Source organism: Branchiostoma floridae, chromosome 7, assembly GCF_000003815.2.
Source record: "Branchiostoma floridae strain S238N-H82 chromosome 7, Bfl_VNyyK, whole genome shotgun sequence".
Taxonomy (NCBI): domain Eukaryota; kingdom Metazoa; phylum Chordata; class Leptocardii; order Amphioxiformes; family Branchiostomatidae; genus Branchiostoma; species Branchiostoma floridae.
This window is the reverse complement of record NC_049985.1, coordinates 14,922,757-14,938,429: the sequence shown is the minus strand read 5'-3', so window position 1 is coordinate 14,938,429 and position 15,673 is coordinate 14,922,757. Positions and strand designations below refer to the sequence as shown.

General features: G+C 37.2%; 2 protein-coding genes across 4 annotated transcripts in view; one reads left to right on the top strand and one right to left on the bottom strand.

Annotated features, from left to right (window-relative positions):
* Positions 1 to 123: 123 nt before the first annotated feature.
* On the bottom strand, positions 124 to 5,908 carry LOC118419962 (lipoyl synthase, mitochondrial). Its single transcript, XM_035826662.1, has 11 exons — positions 5,784 to 5,908; positions 4,932 to 5,095; positions 4,334 to 4,427; positions 3,838 to 3,918; positions 3,467 to 3,623; positions 3,177 to 3,234; positions 2,798 to 2,926; positions 2,192 to 2,337; positions 1,851 to 1,921; positions 1,249 to 1,360; positions 124 to 740 (listed from the first exon to the last, which is right to left on the bottom strand). The coding sequence occupies exons 1-11, from the start codon at positions 5,871 to 5,873 to the stop codon at positions 664 to 666; spliced, it is 1,179 nt and encodes a 392-aa protein (XP_035682555.1). The 5' UTR covers positions 5,874 to 5,908; the 3' UTR covers positions 124 to 663.
* A 226-nt stretch (positions 5,909 to 6,134) lies between these two features.
* LOC118419958 (probable tRNA methyltransferase 9B) overlaps positions 6,135 to 15,673 on the top strand; it is an 18,979-nt gene continuing 9,440 nt past the window's right edge. The window contains exons 1-2 of one of the 3 annotated variants that reach the window (XM_035826654.1): positions 6,135 to 6,590; positions 15,488 to 15,549. The gene's annotated coding sequence lies outside the window, so the exon portion shown is untranslated. Of the gene's footprint in view, positions 6,619 to 8,779; positions 8,834 to 15,487; positions 15,550 to 15,673 lie in introns of those variants that run through there. The other 2 variants (XM_035826653.1, XM_035826655.1) reach the window with 2 other exon arrangements.

The following is a 15,673-nucleotide window of genomic DNA, read 5'->3' as shown; positions in this document are numbered from 1 at the left end:
TAAATGAAATACAGTTAGCAACAACTAGAGCACGATTATCTATTCCAAACATGCTGAAAATTACTTCAATACCTCCCTGCTACATTATACCCTATAAGAAATAACATGACACCGAAAGGATACTATTACCACTTTATTGAGAAGATTACTAAGCCACCAAAATATGAGAAAGGCATGAGTTGAGTTTGTTGGTCTACTCTATCCCTGTACATTGCATTAGTTGTCCTTGCAGTGCACACTAGTGCAGTTCTGCACATCACTGACAGGTGGCTCTTCAATACCAGCAGCTCTGTCCAACTACTGGTTCTTGCATACATTCCCAGATCCAGACTACACAATGATATAATACTCCATGCTCATTCCAATCACAACAAAATCTTATTTGGATGTAGTTTTACATGCTCTACCATTACTCTTATCATCATAGCTTCAAGGTTTAACCTTTGCCAAGATTCCCAATATAAATTTGCTGCCAGATGGCTACCTCACATACAACACACATAATTTACAAATCCATTGCAACTCAAAGTTTGAATTTCAAAGGCATAACAACAAAGTTGTACATGTGAGATAACTTGCATTTATCTCTTCGTCACCTATGTCTTGGTCACCATTAGTTACATACAGTCACACTAGATACCTCCCACCAAAAATGGGAAGGAATTATGACTCTTGACTACTTGTATCCAGGGTGGCCTCAGTTCTCTTCTTGTTCAGGAGGTTCTTTATGTAAAACTCACCTATGAACAAAAGAAAAAAAACATCAATATCACATTCATATCTTTTTTTAAATCAATCAATTGCGTCCTGAGAATAATTGTTCATGTAAACCCATTGGAAACTACAGCCCAGACTTATAGTGTGAAATTAGGCATCATTTGGGAGAAGTTTAAGAAAAGCAGATACATATCCATGTATATTGACATCATGTAGCCTCCATAAGGTCATGTTGATTATACATGTATGTATGGATGACATCCTCTGGGAACCCCAAAACTAATGTAAACGTGTGAATAAAAAATGTTTTTCCCAAAAAAGGTTGACTTCGGTATGAAACCTAAGTGGTCAGGAAGGTTGAACATAGAACTAAGCTAAATCTGAGACAAATTTGATCTGTAATTTCCAACACAAGTATCATTCCTTGACAAAAAGTTGGGTTGGACTGTCGAAAATTTGGGTAAGTCCAACTGTTTTGTTGGAAGATACAATGTACAGTTTTACTATTCTTCAGAAGAGGTCCTTGCTTACCTGCCCTGTAGGAAGACCTGACCAGGGGTCCACTTGCTGTATAGGCAAACCCCATCTCACCTCCTACCTCTTCCCAGTGCTTAAACTTGGTGGGGGTTACATACTCCTGGACCTGTTTAAGGGTAAACAGATATATTACAAGCTTTTAGAATGAGACATATAATATCCATGGTATACCACTGCAAGGTTGTTAAGAGATATCTTTGTTTCTTTGATGAATGTTAGCTACTTAGGAAACGTTGCAGATAAAAGAAAGTAAAAGTGATTTTGAACCAGTTAAACTCAAATGAACTCAATGATGCCATGTACAATATGTAACAAGGAAATTCTCCTAGCTCTTTTCGACAAGCACAATGAACAGTGGACCTCAACTTTTGTCCCATCCTAAGGACTGTGACCCTATCCAGTAGTGTGCATGTTGGGTGAGCAACACAGCAGGGATTCAAACTCACAACCTCTTGGTCCAAAAGCTGGGACAATAACCACTAGACTATGCAAGCTGCTTAATGGATGCTATATGAATTGTCTGACTGGAAAAAAACTTGTCCAGTTTCTTGAATAACTTTTGTATAAGATAACTTTTGTTCAATAGGAAAGTATACCTTGAGGTGTCTCTTGGTGGGCTGCATGTACTGGCCAAGGGTAAGACAATCCACCCCCACTCTCCGTAAATCTGAGCAGAAGGAAAAGAATGATACAGAACTTATCATAGTTTATACACCGCTTATCTTACAATTTCAACCATAGAAATAGTTAGTATCTTAGAGCAATAATGTACTAACTTATAAACCTTTAGACGTATGATTCAGAAAACACCATACAACAGATAATTATGCAAAGTTACAGCTACTCAAGCAATTTTTTTATGTATCACTGAATTCACATCACACAGTTTTGGTTGTAAGTAAAACTGTCCTTGTGAGCCCCCCTCCCCACTCCTCACCTTCCATTGCCGTCCTGACCTCCTGATCAGTCTCTCCCAGCCCCAGCATGATGGAGGACTTAGTCACCATGTCAGGTACAGTCTTCTTCACATGGGACAGGACCTGCAGGGACTGGTCATACTTTGCTCTCGGGTCACGCACAAACCTGGGACAAGAATATAAAATGGTAAAATGAGCAATCATATCTGTGTCAGGCCACAACTTGTGATCATGTAGTAGTAAGGTACTCTTGCTACTTTGCATGAGACAGGACCTGGAGGGACTGGTCATACTTTGCTCTCGGGTCACACCCAGACCTTTGATGAAAAACAAATGGTATCATAATGAGCATATATCATCACTGACGGGCCACAACTAGGTGATCATGTTGTAGTAAGGTCACTCTTGCTACTTCACACGGAACACCAATAAGGACTCATCATACTTTGCTCTCAGGTAACTCAAAAACCAGGACAAGAATAAATGAATGAATATCTTTGTACTCTTGGGCAACTACTTTGGCCGATAGTAAGGCCACAGCTGCAACTTCCCATGAAGGAAAGCTTTCTACAAATACAGGACTTTGTCCACCAAACATGGATTCATAATGAAAATACCAAACTCACGGTGTAAGTCTCTTGACAGTCTCTATGTTGTGTGCATAAACGTCCAGTCCTGACTGTGCCACTGTTGCCACAGCCTCCATATCTCCCCTGAAATCTGGTGTCAGACACTCCACCAACATAGATGGTATCCTGTTTGTTAAGTGAGAGTGGATCAGTTTAACATGTCATTGTCTGATTGTTTGCAATAACTTTTAATAACTTATAATCAAAAGATGATGTGGTATGATACTTAGATTCTTGTCATTGTATAAGAATATTGTTGTTTTTATATCTTCAAGTCAATGAAATAAAAATACTAAATTAACTTACTTTATGAAATATTAAACCTTTTATTACCTTCAACAGAAATGTAAAATTATTTAAAAGTAGAGCTACATACCTCCTTTTTATCTCTTTCACACACTCACTAAAGTGAGCTGAGCCACCATCAGCGACATCTGCACAGGATTTAAAAAAAAAACATTTAAAACTGACAAGAAATATAAAACTTGTAATTATTGTTATTGAAAGGCAAGACAAGGTAACAGTTTAAACATGTCTTCATTATTAATTCTATGAAAAGTAAAAAAAATGTATTAACAATACAAACAGAACTTTTGTCTTAATTTGAAACAGTTCAGACATCTCATATTTATCATAAGGGGACAATTTATGAAAGCTGTCCCTCACCATCTCTGTCCACTGATGTTATGACTATATAGTCCACCCCCCATCTGGAGATGGCCTCTGCCGTGTGGACTGGCTCATTTGGATCCAGTGGGGGAGGACTCCTCGCTGTCTTCACTGAGCAAAACCTGCAGCCTCTCGTACAGGTGTCCCCCATTACCTGGAAGTTGGTACATCCCAAGAATTTATCACAAGTTCTGACAACTGAAGATATATAAAAGCAATTTTCCAAAAAGTTTGCTTACACTTTAATTCAAGCATAATCAGTGACTTTTGTCACTTTAAGGGTATAAAATGGTAACAAAACTAAAAATTTAAGTGCTGAAATTTAAGTGCTGAAAGTTTGAGTTTGAGTTAACTAAAGTACTACTGACCATGATAGTTGCGGTAGCTGTTTTGTCCTCTCCCCCTCCCCAACATTCTCCAATATTGGGACACTTTGCTTCCTCACATACCTGAAAATCATGCAAAAATTCAATCAATACACTCTTGAAGAATACATTTATATATTTTTGTACACTTACTTACAACAAGCAAAATTTAAGGAAGCGAAGGTCATACTAAACGTCTTTTATCAATACTCTCCTAGCAGAGAATTTGACGTTTGTAGGCATTTTTTTAGGCATTTACAGGCAAGATTTCTATTGTGTCAGGTTTTCACTACTGTTTAGCTGGTGGACAAAACAACGAAACTGAAAAAATATGTAAAGCCTGACAAAAACGTGTATACAACTTTACAAGACATCCAATACAAGCTCAACCAAACCTCTGATTGGAAAGCATGCTGTTGAGAGTTTAAAGACAGGAAGAAAATAGATGATAGGTTAACATTTTTAATTGAAAGAAAGTATAAATGATCACAAGACTTACTGTTGCAAGGTTCAGCTCTCTCAATGTTCCCTTGAGATTGTGGTAATTCTTGCCAATTGGGATTTCTTTCTTTAACCATGGAGGCAGTCTCAGTCTGTGAAAAAAATGTGAATTATTAATCTTAGATAAGTTAGAAGTACAATGAACTGTAGAAAACATATGCACTTACTTATTTTGTTCAAGTTAATAAAATGCTTAAGACAAAATCATGACTTGCAATGCCACAGGTCTTACCAACATACACATGTAGATGTAATACATGTCCCTGATTTCAGTCTTTCTTATAAAGTTATATGGGCCACCATTACTTTATAGGATACATTCTCCTCCGCCAGAAAGGCTCTGCAATACCTGGGCTGAGGTTTCCACTTTTGTGGGTGTGGCCTCTAACCAACTGTGAGCTTATCAGAGACTTGTCTAAATGGTTTCTCTAAAGATAAAGCCTTGACTGAGTGATAGCCTCATCAACAAAATTGGACACCCCGGCCCAATTTAGCAGAGCCTCCCCATATTGTATTATGTCTGCGTAGCTAGAAAAATGCATAGTAAACTGACTCATGTGTTACTCGTCACATACATCTACATCAGGTGTACACACCTCTTGTCTCCCTTTTCTAGCCTGAGTTTCCCCATGTAATCCTCCCAGCTGTCAGTGCTCTCCACCTCACCACTGATGAAGTCCCCCAGACCTGGCCCTTTGGTTATCTTCTCCTTCTGTTCCTGAGGGAGACTGCTGTAGCACACACAGCCATACCGAGGTCTCTGGAACAGACAAACAAATGTGCCCTCTGACAGAGATCAGAACACAAATTTGCCAACAGGAATTCTAATACATCAAAGGTAAAGGCCCTGTAAAGGAAAACAAAACCCTTCAAAACAGTGGTCGAGACAATGGCTGTTTTCTTTACATGACATGGTATTACCTTGGATTCCTGTCGCCGCACATGCATTCTTATATCTCTGTGAGAGGGTTTCTTCGAGTACGGCCTGGCTATTGACAGGAACAGTCTACCAACATCCATGAAATTCTTTTTTTCTTCAACATTTTTTATCATAGTACAACAATGTATAATCATTATAGCTAAGGAAATAATTTCATGAGATTGTCGGACATCCTGTTCAAAAAGTTCTTATTGACAGGAACATCCTGTCCATACTGCCGGAAAGTTCTTATTGACAGGAACATGTCACTAGTGCGGCAGTAGTGCCCAACTATTACAAGTGCCCAAAAAGGACAGAAACATAATATTGATAGCCTTGTCTTGTATATGTAACCATCACCAAAACGCAAAAAGTTGTGATTGCGTAAACCAAATATGGTCATGATGAAAGCTCCTTACGTAAACCTCCCCCTCCCTCTTCGTTTTACTTCAATTTCTAGGCGACGGAGTCACTTTTGAGAAGCTTTAAGCATACAACAGGATCACAAAATTGTATTGTGACATTTTACCTGCTTGTAGGCTAAATCAAGCCAACGTAGACTTCGGAAATCACCGATCTTGCGTTGTCTAAAAAATATTGTCCCAACTTTGGCAGCCATTTTAATGACGTCACATACGATTAGGACACTCCAAGATAGGGGAGGACTTTTTAAAATTCTATACAAATAAAAAAACAAACGAATGTTACTCATCAAGAATTTCTTTTGTACTTTTATAGTAGATTTTATCTATTGATTCATAAACAAATCTTTACTCGATTTTCACTGTTTCTTTTATACAAAGAAATTTCCTGACACCTTTATGTGAATGAAATCGTCTGAGGTCAGTGACCCATATACAGCCACCTTTCTGTAACACTTTCGCTACATATCCTTCCGCTAGACCCACTAACAAAGCTCGAAATCTCAGACATCTATCAATTGATATACTAAAAAAAGCATTTCTTTTTCCTATCATCCATACCAATATCGAATGTTCTATGACAACAAAGACTCAGGCCTTTTTTGGGGGGACTATTTTGTGTTTAGCTGAAGAATATATCAGAGCCTAAGGTGCAAATGTACCAAACCCAAAATAGAGCAGAGATGCTGATTTGAGCCAAGGTGAGATCTTGGTGAGATCAACAGGACCAGTGGCCTTACATAAATCTCCAACCACTCAGAAAAGATATTTTACTGTAAATTCAGAGGAGTACCCAAATACCAAGTTTGATATGATGTTATAACGATTATTTCTAGCACAATAGTCTCATCTCATGAGATTGCCTGAGGAAAAAAATCCAGAAGCAAGGACCATCCTAGGACACCTGAGGACAGGTGAGGCAGACGTAGGTGTGAAATGCAGGTAATTGTTATATGACTAATACAGTGTGAAACTGATATTTGTAAACTTATAACCTTCAATGGATCTATAAGTGTGATACAGTCAAAAGATTAAATCTTCGGGGGCTTAGAAGACATATGGTCTATTCAAGCAAGGAGCTTTTATCAGATAAAAGCTCCTTGATTCAAGGAGGTTAAAGGTTTCTTTAACCTCCTTGGTCTATTTTAGCTGTATATTCATACTTCTTTTAATTTGAAATATGAGTGACATTGTAATGATTTGATTTTCATTGTAAGATTTCGGTAGTTTTGTGCAGTTCTTAAAGCCAGATTTCTTGACTATTATCTACAGTGACCTGGTTTCATTGAACAATACAGGCTGCACAGGTTTCATTTGGCCTGGAGCCATCCCCTATTTGCAATATTAAAGAACAAAAAAGGCTCAGCTGGTCTGACTAATGTTTGGATACACCCAGGCTAAATTAGTAAATGCATCCAAACATGCATAATTGCAATTCAGTTAGTTGAAAATATATCTTTTTTCTGCCATAACCTAATAGAGTAAGATGAGCTTTGCACTGAAATCTTGAATTTTGTATATATGTACAAAAATAATTGCCCCAAATAATAGTGAACGTCGTTTACTTGATTTTGCTGAACATTGCTGAGAACCAAGTGATTGAATAATTTTGGCCCAGCTGGAGAGGAGGTACAAGTCAGTAATGACGTCAATAAGGAAACTGACCATTGTAAGTCGGTGTCTTCAAAATGATATTTGAAGAATTTTTGAAGACACCGATATCAAAGAAGATATATCTCAGTACTTTACATACTTAATATATCTCAATACATGTATCTTAGTACTTTAAGACAGAAAAACAAACTCAAATTAGTTGTTATGCATTCATCTTTAATCAGAATAAAAGCATATCTTTTTACTCTATTCCATATATCAGTAATTTGCACTAAGCCTGACCTGTCGATTCAAGGACAAACATGATATCTAAAATTATTAAAGCTACTGTGGTCTTGCTTGAAAGAGACAATTTATTTGTAATTCCTCTGATGATATGAAAATTTAATAATATCGATGTTTTGAACAGTTCCTTTTCTAGACAAATGTAAATAATCATACAGCACTCATGTCACCAGCATTTAATGAGTTTATTGCAAATTCTTTCCCAAGGCCACACCAATTTAATTTCTTGGTTCACGGATTTTTTCACAAAAAAATATGGAGCAAGACGGCGAATTAAAAATAAAAATTGTAAAATGGTTGGGGTAAAGGTAACGGCTAATCCAAAACATAAAGAAAAAAGTTTTCAACTTGAAAAAAGTACAAAAACACTATTATTATACGGTATTATTGTACAGTAACCTGTACCCAAACTTTAAGGAGCTTATGATATAAAGACCAATTTGCTACACCAGACAGTTGGTGAATGGTTTCATTAATGGTGAAAATTTGCTGAGTGGTAATTTTTATTTTTTATTTTTTTCCAAAAAATAGGAGCGAGCGAATCCGTGAACCAGAAAATTAAATTGGCGTGGCCCAAGTGCTAATTGTAATTGACAAAAGTCAAATTAATGGTAAACTTATTGAGTTTGACTTGAGACATCAGACAAAGGATCCCACATTTAACATTCTTTAATGTCAATCAAAAATCTAAACTGGCATTCAGGGCCGACCTATTTAATTTGTCGGCACGTTTCAATAAGTCTTGTAACCTATCTAAGCGACAAGAACACTTAATGCTCAAGGCAAAATTTGCATACATCTATAGTCAATATTATGTCCTTGTCCCTGATAGGTCATACGCATTGCTTGATATCCGTTATATCTGTATAGGTCCGGGTGTTACATTTTTTTAAGAAGTTGACAATTATTTATATTTAGCAAGAACGTTATCTTATATAATTTTCTTGACTATATACTAGTATATATATAGCTAGTACAAGTACCTGTGAAAAAACTATGTCTTTGTCATAAACCACGTGCACAGACCAGAAGAGCAGGACCTTTTTTTTCTGATGATGACAAACAAGTAATTGCATTGTTTTGTCCAGCCAAATATCTGCTATTGGACCACCTGTTGCACTGCTAGCTTTTCTCATTTGCATATCCTGTTTGCTTGGAAGGTCCGCTGCTGAATAGACAGTTACTAGTAGTTTGTCCATGTTTTTGTTGGCTGTCAGCTGTTACCGTATACCTATTACCTGGAACAGTCACTAGTCAGGTAACAATGATTGAATACCTTTCTTTTAGATTTGTTTTTTAAAAGCATGTAACGTTATGTGTTTCTCTTTGTTCCAGAATAGTGCAGAAGATATACTTGTATGCCATGTTTTAAGCTGCTTAACCCTTAAATAGCATTCGTTAGCACAGATTTCTGATTGACATAGTGGATAGCTATTAGCTTACATTATCAAGTAAGGTGATAAATATTCACACAGTCAAGAATATAATATTGTAGACTTCAATAGGTAATAATTCATAATCATGCACTGTGTGAATGCAGTTATAATGTATGCATTTAGTCTAAGCATTGTACATATGATATTGGTTCCCCATATTGACTCGGCAAAGCAAGGTTCTTTGTTTGGAACCACTCATGTTTACATAATGACATGTTTACATACGCGCTGAAGGGCAACTTGTGTCATTGTGTAAGCAGACCTTACATGCCCCATTTAGAATCAAAGCTTTGGTTTCCACATTTCAAGTGAAAATATAAGTTGTTTTTACATGTATCATTCAGTTGTAGCGCTAGTTTACCTTTATCCGAGGGTAACCTATATCCATTTTGTAGAAAAAAGTGTATTTAGAGATATGAAATTGATGAACAGTAGTTCCAAATTGGAAGATTTTGAAAATATTGCAAATTTGAAACCACAGTCCGTAGACTTAATACTCCTAAATGTTCTGTTTTAAAGACAACAGATAAAGGTCACCCCACGAATAAAGGTGAGCAAGCATTATTGGGATACATCTGTAGTAAGACTAAAAGTATATGCTACTAAATTATTGTCAGGTATTATACATTGTTAAGGTGATTCTCTCTTTTTTTACCTCCATTGTGGTGTATGTAACAGCTGGCTTCAGCATATTGATTTTTGCCTAATCCTTGGAAAATAGGTCACAACACAGTGTTTCATAAATCCTTTCAGGATCAATGATGTAACTTGTAAGGGATTGTGGGATGCAATTGATGTCTACTTCTATGGCCTACATGAAGAATTTATTGACGTAATACTGTGAGGCTTCGATATATGCAGGATAACCCTTATCCGTTGTTAAAAAAAAGGTATATGAAATTTTTCCCGTCCCAACAAGCTAGTTCCAGAATGAAGCCCATGCTTTGGAGACTGCCCTGAACAACAGGCTTGAATAATGGAAATTCGAATTCTATCAATCTATGAAAGAAGAAGAAAAAACTTTTAAAAATGCAATGTGCGTTTATGGGTATGTCCATGGTGCTGACCCGCTTTGAAAGAGTTTCTGTAATGTTTTCATCATTATAAGCTGCTGAAGCTAAAGATCTAGCTTTCTACTACTACTAGATTCGAAGTGCCTGAACAATATGGCTGATAAATTTCTTACACAAAACGTATTACAGTAAAATGTTATTGGTTACTATACTGACCAAGTACTCCTTGATACCAGGCTTTTAGCCAGGCTTGGTCATGGCGTCATTTGGACACACTTTTCTTAAAATAACAAGAAGTTGGACACACTAGACGTCCTTACACTGGGGAGCAGAATCCTCTTACAAATACAAGCATGAAATTCTGATTGACCAGGGATGCCACCAGGTCATTTGAGGTCACTGTCTTCTACTGTGACCTCTCTGACAATAATTATGCCCCTCAGGATACCTTAGAATGCACCATTTTAACAAAAGATTGTTGAAAACTCTGCACCATCATGGAAGGTAGATGCTAGTCTCTACCAGACTCCTGGTCGCTGGAAAAAACGAAGAAATGGAACAAAAAGAGGAGTAAGCCAGCCAGAGAACTATAGCCGGCTTGGGAACAGCATGCGACAGGTCCTCGTTTTGTTCCATTTCTACGGCTTTTCCAGCAACCTGGAGTCCGGTAGAGACTAGGTGGATGCCCCCGAAGCCACCTACAGTAGTCAAGCCTTTATCACTTACCACGACTCTCCAAGAAATCTGGACCCCTTATGATAAAAGCTTACTAGTATAGCTAAAAGCTTGCTTGATACTGACACAAATTCTGCATGTTTCATGTGCAATGTGCTCTAACTTAAAGCACACTGAAGTAGCAGTTCTTGAGTGCATTTACCGTATGACCCGCCTTTAGTCACGAGTACATCTATGTCACTGTTGAACTTTTCAAACATGTCTTATAAGTTTCCGGTACTTCCTAGTTCAAAGTCATCCAGATTCGCAGGATTCCACGATATCCAGGAAGTTGAATGCCCAGTGCTCTCTGGCTTGATCTACTTCTAAAGCTCATAGTCTGTTCCTTCAAAGATTTGAGTAGGCAGTTTCTGATGACGCCTACGCCTTCCTGTACTTTGAACAGGGAGTAACGTGGCTAAACTGCAAATGCTTCACTAACAGTTCCTGCGCTGTGATGCGAAAGAATCCATTTCCGATCCGTGGAATTTCACAGACAAGATTTGACACGTTTGTAATTTCCTGTCAATTTTAATTCACAGTCTTCAGTTGAGAATGTCGAGAGGCATTCAAAAGGAAAATTTGTGTATAGCAAAATTTACCAAAGTCATTTTTAGTATGCCTCATGTGCTCATTCAGAAGACATTTATGCTGAAGGTGTTTGCCAGAATATTACCAGAATCAAAATGCTGAAAGTCAATTGGATCAGGATCTATTCTTAGATGAGTTTGGCGTACAGATTTTTGAGTTCAGTTTTGGCATACGTAACCAACTGCACTCAAGAAAACCCATTACCAGTAGTATCATTTAGCATCCCAGTGCTTTTTATTTCATCAGGTAAAAGGTGAATACATGTGTATAAATTCCTAAAACTAATTCTGACAATTTGACTCTTGTCATACATAGGAGTTAAACCCTTCTGCGGACAACAAAAGATGCTTGGCTGCATCACAGGGATTATATTGGTGTACTCCAAACAATATACATGTTTATATCCTTTTCAAAGTCTGTTGAGTGTTACGGAAATCCATTGATTGCTACTTGTTTTGTATGCTTGTTTTGTATGATAAAATGATCCTGATCAAAATATACCACATATCCTGATACAACCTTTTCTTCCATCGCAAAGTACAAGCCACGTAAATTGGAGATGCAGCCTTTCAAGATTTCACAGGATTCCTTTTAAGTTCATACCTTTAGAAATGCCTGCATTTCTTTAGAAATTGGATACACGTGCTTGTTTTGTATGATAAAATGATCCTTATCAAAATATACCACATATTCTGATACGACCTTTTCTTCCATCGCAAAGTACAAGCCACGTAAATTGGAGATGCAGCCTTTTAAAAATTCTGACTGAATTCCTTTTAAGTTCATACCTTTAGAAATGCCGGCATTTCCTTAGAAATTGGATACACGTGCCTCATCCATTTACAGTCAGTGTGAGTGGCTCACTACATATCCTTAAGCTCCGCCGCACTTATAGGAGCACATACATTACCCTCAGGGCAATCCTGGCTGTACTACAACTCCAATCATCTGCTCTTAGTCTCTCATCTCTCCACCCACGCAGACGCTGTGCTTCAGTAGCTTTACGTGCCGTACTTGTGAAGTGGGGTACGTGCGACGGTACGGCCATTGACTTCTGAATTTTCATTCATTCATTCATCCAGCTTTAAATAGGAGAAAACAATGAAATTTCTACATCTATCTTATTGTGATGGTATATTGTACTGTGTGGAAGGGTGAAATAGATTATGCTGAAAAGATAAGGGTTATGGATAAAAACAGGAAGTGGTTCAGACAGCTTCAAATAACCTTGGGTACTCAGCAGCAAGGGCGTCCTAAATCTGAATGGTATTCAGTTTTTCAACAGGGTCGTTTCAATCTTGCGGTTTTATTCCGTGAACAGTTTGAGTCTCTAAATCTGTCGGCAATGTCAACCCTTGGGGCTTTAGAAATTGCCAGGAACTGCAAATTTGTAGTAATCTATTCAGATGGAATAGAACGTTGAGGTACTGGGAATGATATTAACAGGAACGTGTTTAAGGTTTTAGATGAAGCAGACTCTTATGGAAGAATGTGGCATTTTGTTAGAGACTGAAATAGGAAATGGGAAAATTATTCCTCAGTGTCATCGGAAAATTTAAAATGGTGTCAGCAGGAATTTAGATGTATTGAAAGCTGAGTATCTTTTAGGTCATAAAACTGACACGAGCAGTTGGACCTCAATAACATCAATCAATGTATAGTCTTTCGGAGCAAAATCAAGACATTCCAGAAGTTTTACGCATGATCGATTAATATTGCTGAACCAAATGTCATTTTCAAATTTGTTGTTATGAAATTAAAAATTTTAGCAACCCTCTTGCTCATCACCTTAATCTTAATAAGAATTGAGTAACGTAAAAAAAAACAGTTAATCAACCATGAAAGGCTTTTCTATGAGACAGCCTAAGCTCTTGTAGAATATACACATGTCAAAAAAGGACTGGTACATTCGCACGCCTTGAAATGACAAAAATAGAAAGTGTTGTTTCCGTGCGTGAACTTGACTTTCCTGTTTGACTTTGAAGTGTGAAAGAAATGAGTACAAGAGATTTGGTGCCTTTCAAGGGGAATCATGAATATGCTAATTTGATATTCTACATCCTGTTCTATTTCGGCATCCCTTTCCCCGGAGCCCTTCCGGTAATGATCCCTTTCACCTTGGGGTGCCCTATATATGTAGCCTCAGGTGGCGTGTCGCTTTCTTCGCGGGAGAATCGCACGAGGACGTTTCCCCACTCAAACACTAGGTAGGTCTACATCATTGCTTTTCCATCTTGTGAAAACAATGCGGTGGTGATTTCATACATGGCTGAGTGTGCATATAATGTTCGCATAGGGGCTTTTCATGGTGCTGAAACGATAGGTGTGATTGATTGAGTCCGCTGGTGTTGTATTAGCTGGTATTTGCCCGCCTTTCCTGACTGCTTGTGTGATACACATTGTATGGGAAACAAGAAAGGTGTGTTTATTTATCTGTTTGACTTGTCATTGTGTGTCTATGGATTAATATATCCTGTTGACACCATTCTACAAAGGACTGATTTAGTGTCGAGTGGACTGTGCAACTGCTTTTCATGTCAAACAATCTTTACATCCATAGACACGTGTTTGAATTGTAATTTGAGTATAAACAGATGCTTGCAGAAGGTAAAGGAAAAGATTAAACAAGGAAACAAAATGTTTTGTTGTTAATAGCCAGCATACATGTACATCATTCTAAGGAGCATTCTTCTATCAAAAATCCTGGTCATTAGGTCCTTTGACCCTGCAATGCTTTGTCATACGACGCCACATTTGACCCCTTTCTTAAAAGCTTTACTTTGCATATATGTAAGTTGTGTCTAGTAATATTTAGGCTGTACATTTTGTAAGCAGTACCAGTCTTAAATTGTCCTAAGAACATCCAGCTCTCTAGAAAATTGTTCAGCATGAAATGTACCCTTTTTTGCCACAGTAGTTCATTGGCTCATTCTAAGACAGTAGTAAAATTAATGTGTTTATTTATGAGCATGTTTTCTACATTTTTACAAACTTATGCAAGTGACCTTTTAATCATGACTTGCCCTAATAAGTACCTTCCACTGCCCCATTACAGAACAGAACATCTGATGAAAGTAAATGTGCTCATTAATAGGCATGTGGCCATGTTCTCTACCCTTCATTGAGCCATGCATCCCAATAAAAAATCATCAGTTGTGTGCAGACATACATGTAGTCCATTTGCCATTTATATTGTAGTGAAAATACTAAGATATGACTAAAGCAGGTGGATTTAGTACTGTAAATCCAAGGCTTCATTCCCTGTCCCAATCTATAATAACATGATAATAAAAATTATGATCAATAAACTTGATGAATTAGCAATACATTATTCGAATCAGGATGTGCTATTCAGTTTCAGGGCTGATTATAAGCCTTGTTACATATAGAGTGAGTTATGCGTGTATGAGGTGTCATTTATTTCAATAAGCGTTATAGGTGGTGACATTTGAATTTTGATCTTCAATGATATCTCACAGTCCATTCTAGGGATATAATGTGCATGTACATTATTTTGTATAAGATAACTGGCCTTCTCTACTGAAAGTGGTACAAGACTTGTATTGGACTTGGGCATCACGGGTTTTGAGGATTTTGTCCGATTATTGTATACGTATTAGAATTTAGATTCAGAGGAATGCCGTGACACAGTATATAATGTGTGTATGGTTGTCTATCACCAGGTCAAAGTATGTGTATATGCTGCATTCAAACATGTATGTTACCTGAATTATAGTCATATATTGCACAGATGATGTCTTCTCTAGATATATGAAGATTGTATGTGTGCGATATGTACATTATGTCATGTTAAATTGTCATATTTTTACACCTAGTAAACTAGCAATTCAGTAGGCAATTTTTTTATCATTCTGGATTGCTAGCTATACATGCTATAGTACTGTTTCTTTTTTATCCAAATCTATGTCAGAAAAGCATCTATTTGTAACACAAATGTCAGTTGAAACATTCTAGTTAGCCTATATGTTGCATTACAGCCATTTTTAAAATTCACAACAATATTGTTGTGGTTGCAACATACTCGTCCACAGAATAATTACTTGAATACAGCATTAAAGTATTGCCATGTGAAATCAAATTGAGAATTTTCTGTGCATTGCCTACACATATTACAGCATTTTTCTTTCTTTTTTTCAGGGACACATTACCTTATATAGTCAACAGCAAAGGATATGAGAGCATCTCTTTGCATATTCTTGGTATGTTCATTACATGTATTTCTATATATATCTCATCTGGTTGCCTTTCCAAAATTGTACTGAAAAAAAGCTTTTTTTCCCTTGACAGCCAATAATTAGTCCTGTAACCATAATGGTGTCCTCA

Excerpts from the sequence above, each read along its gene's own strand:
- LOC118419962 (XM_035826662.1), bottom strand. The coding sequence starts at position 5,873 with ATGGCTGCCAAAGTTGGGACAATATTTTTTAGACAACGCAAGATCGGT. Across the intron at positions 4,428-4,931 it reads CTAGAAAAGGGAGACAAGAG|ACTGAGACTGCCTCCATGGT; the intron begins GTGTGTACACCT and ends TTTTTTTCACAG. Across the intron at positions 741-1,248 it reads CAGGTCTTCCTACAGGGCAG|GTGAGTTTTACATAAAGAAC; the intron begins GTAAGCAAGGAC and ends TTTTGTTCATAG.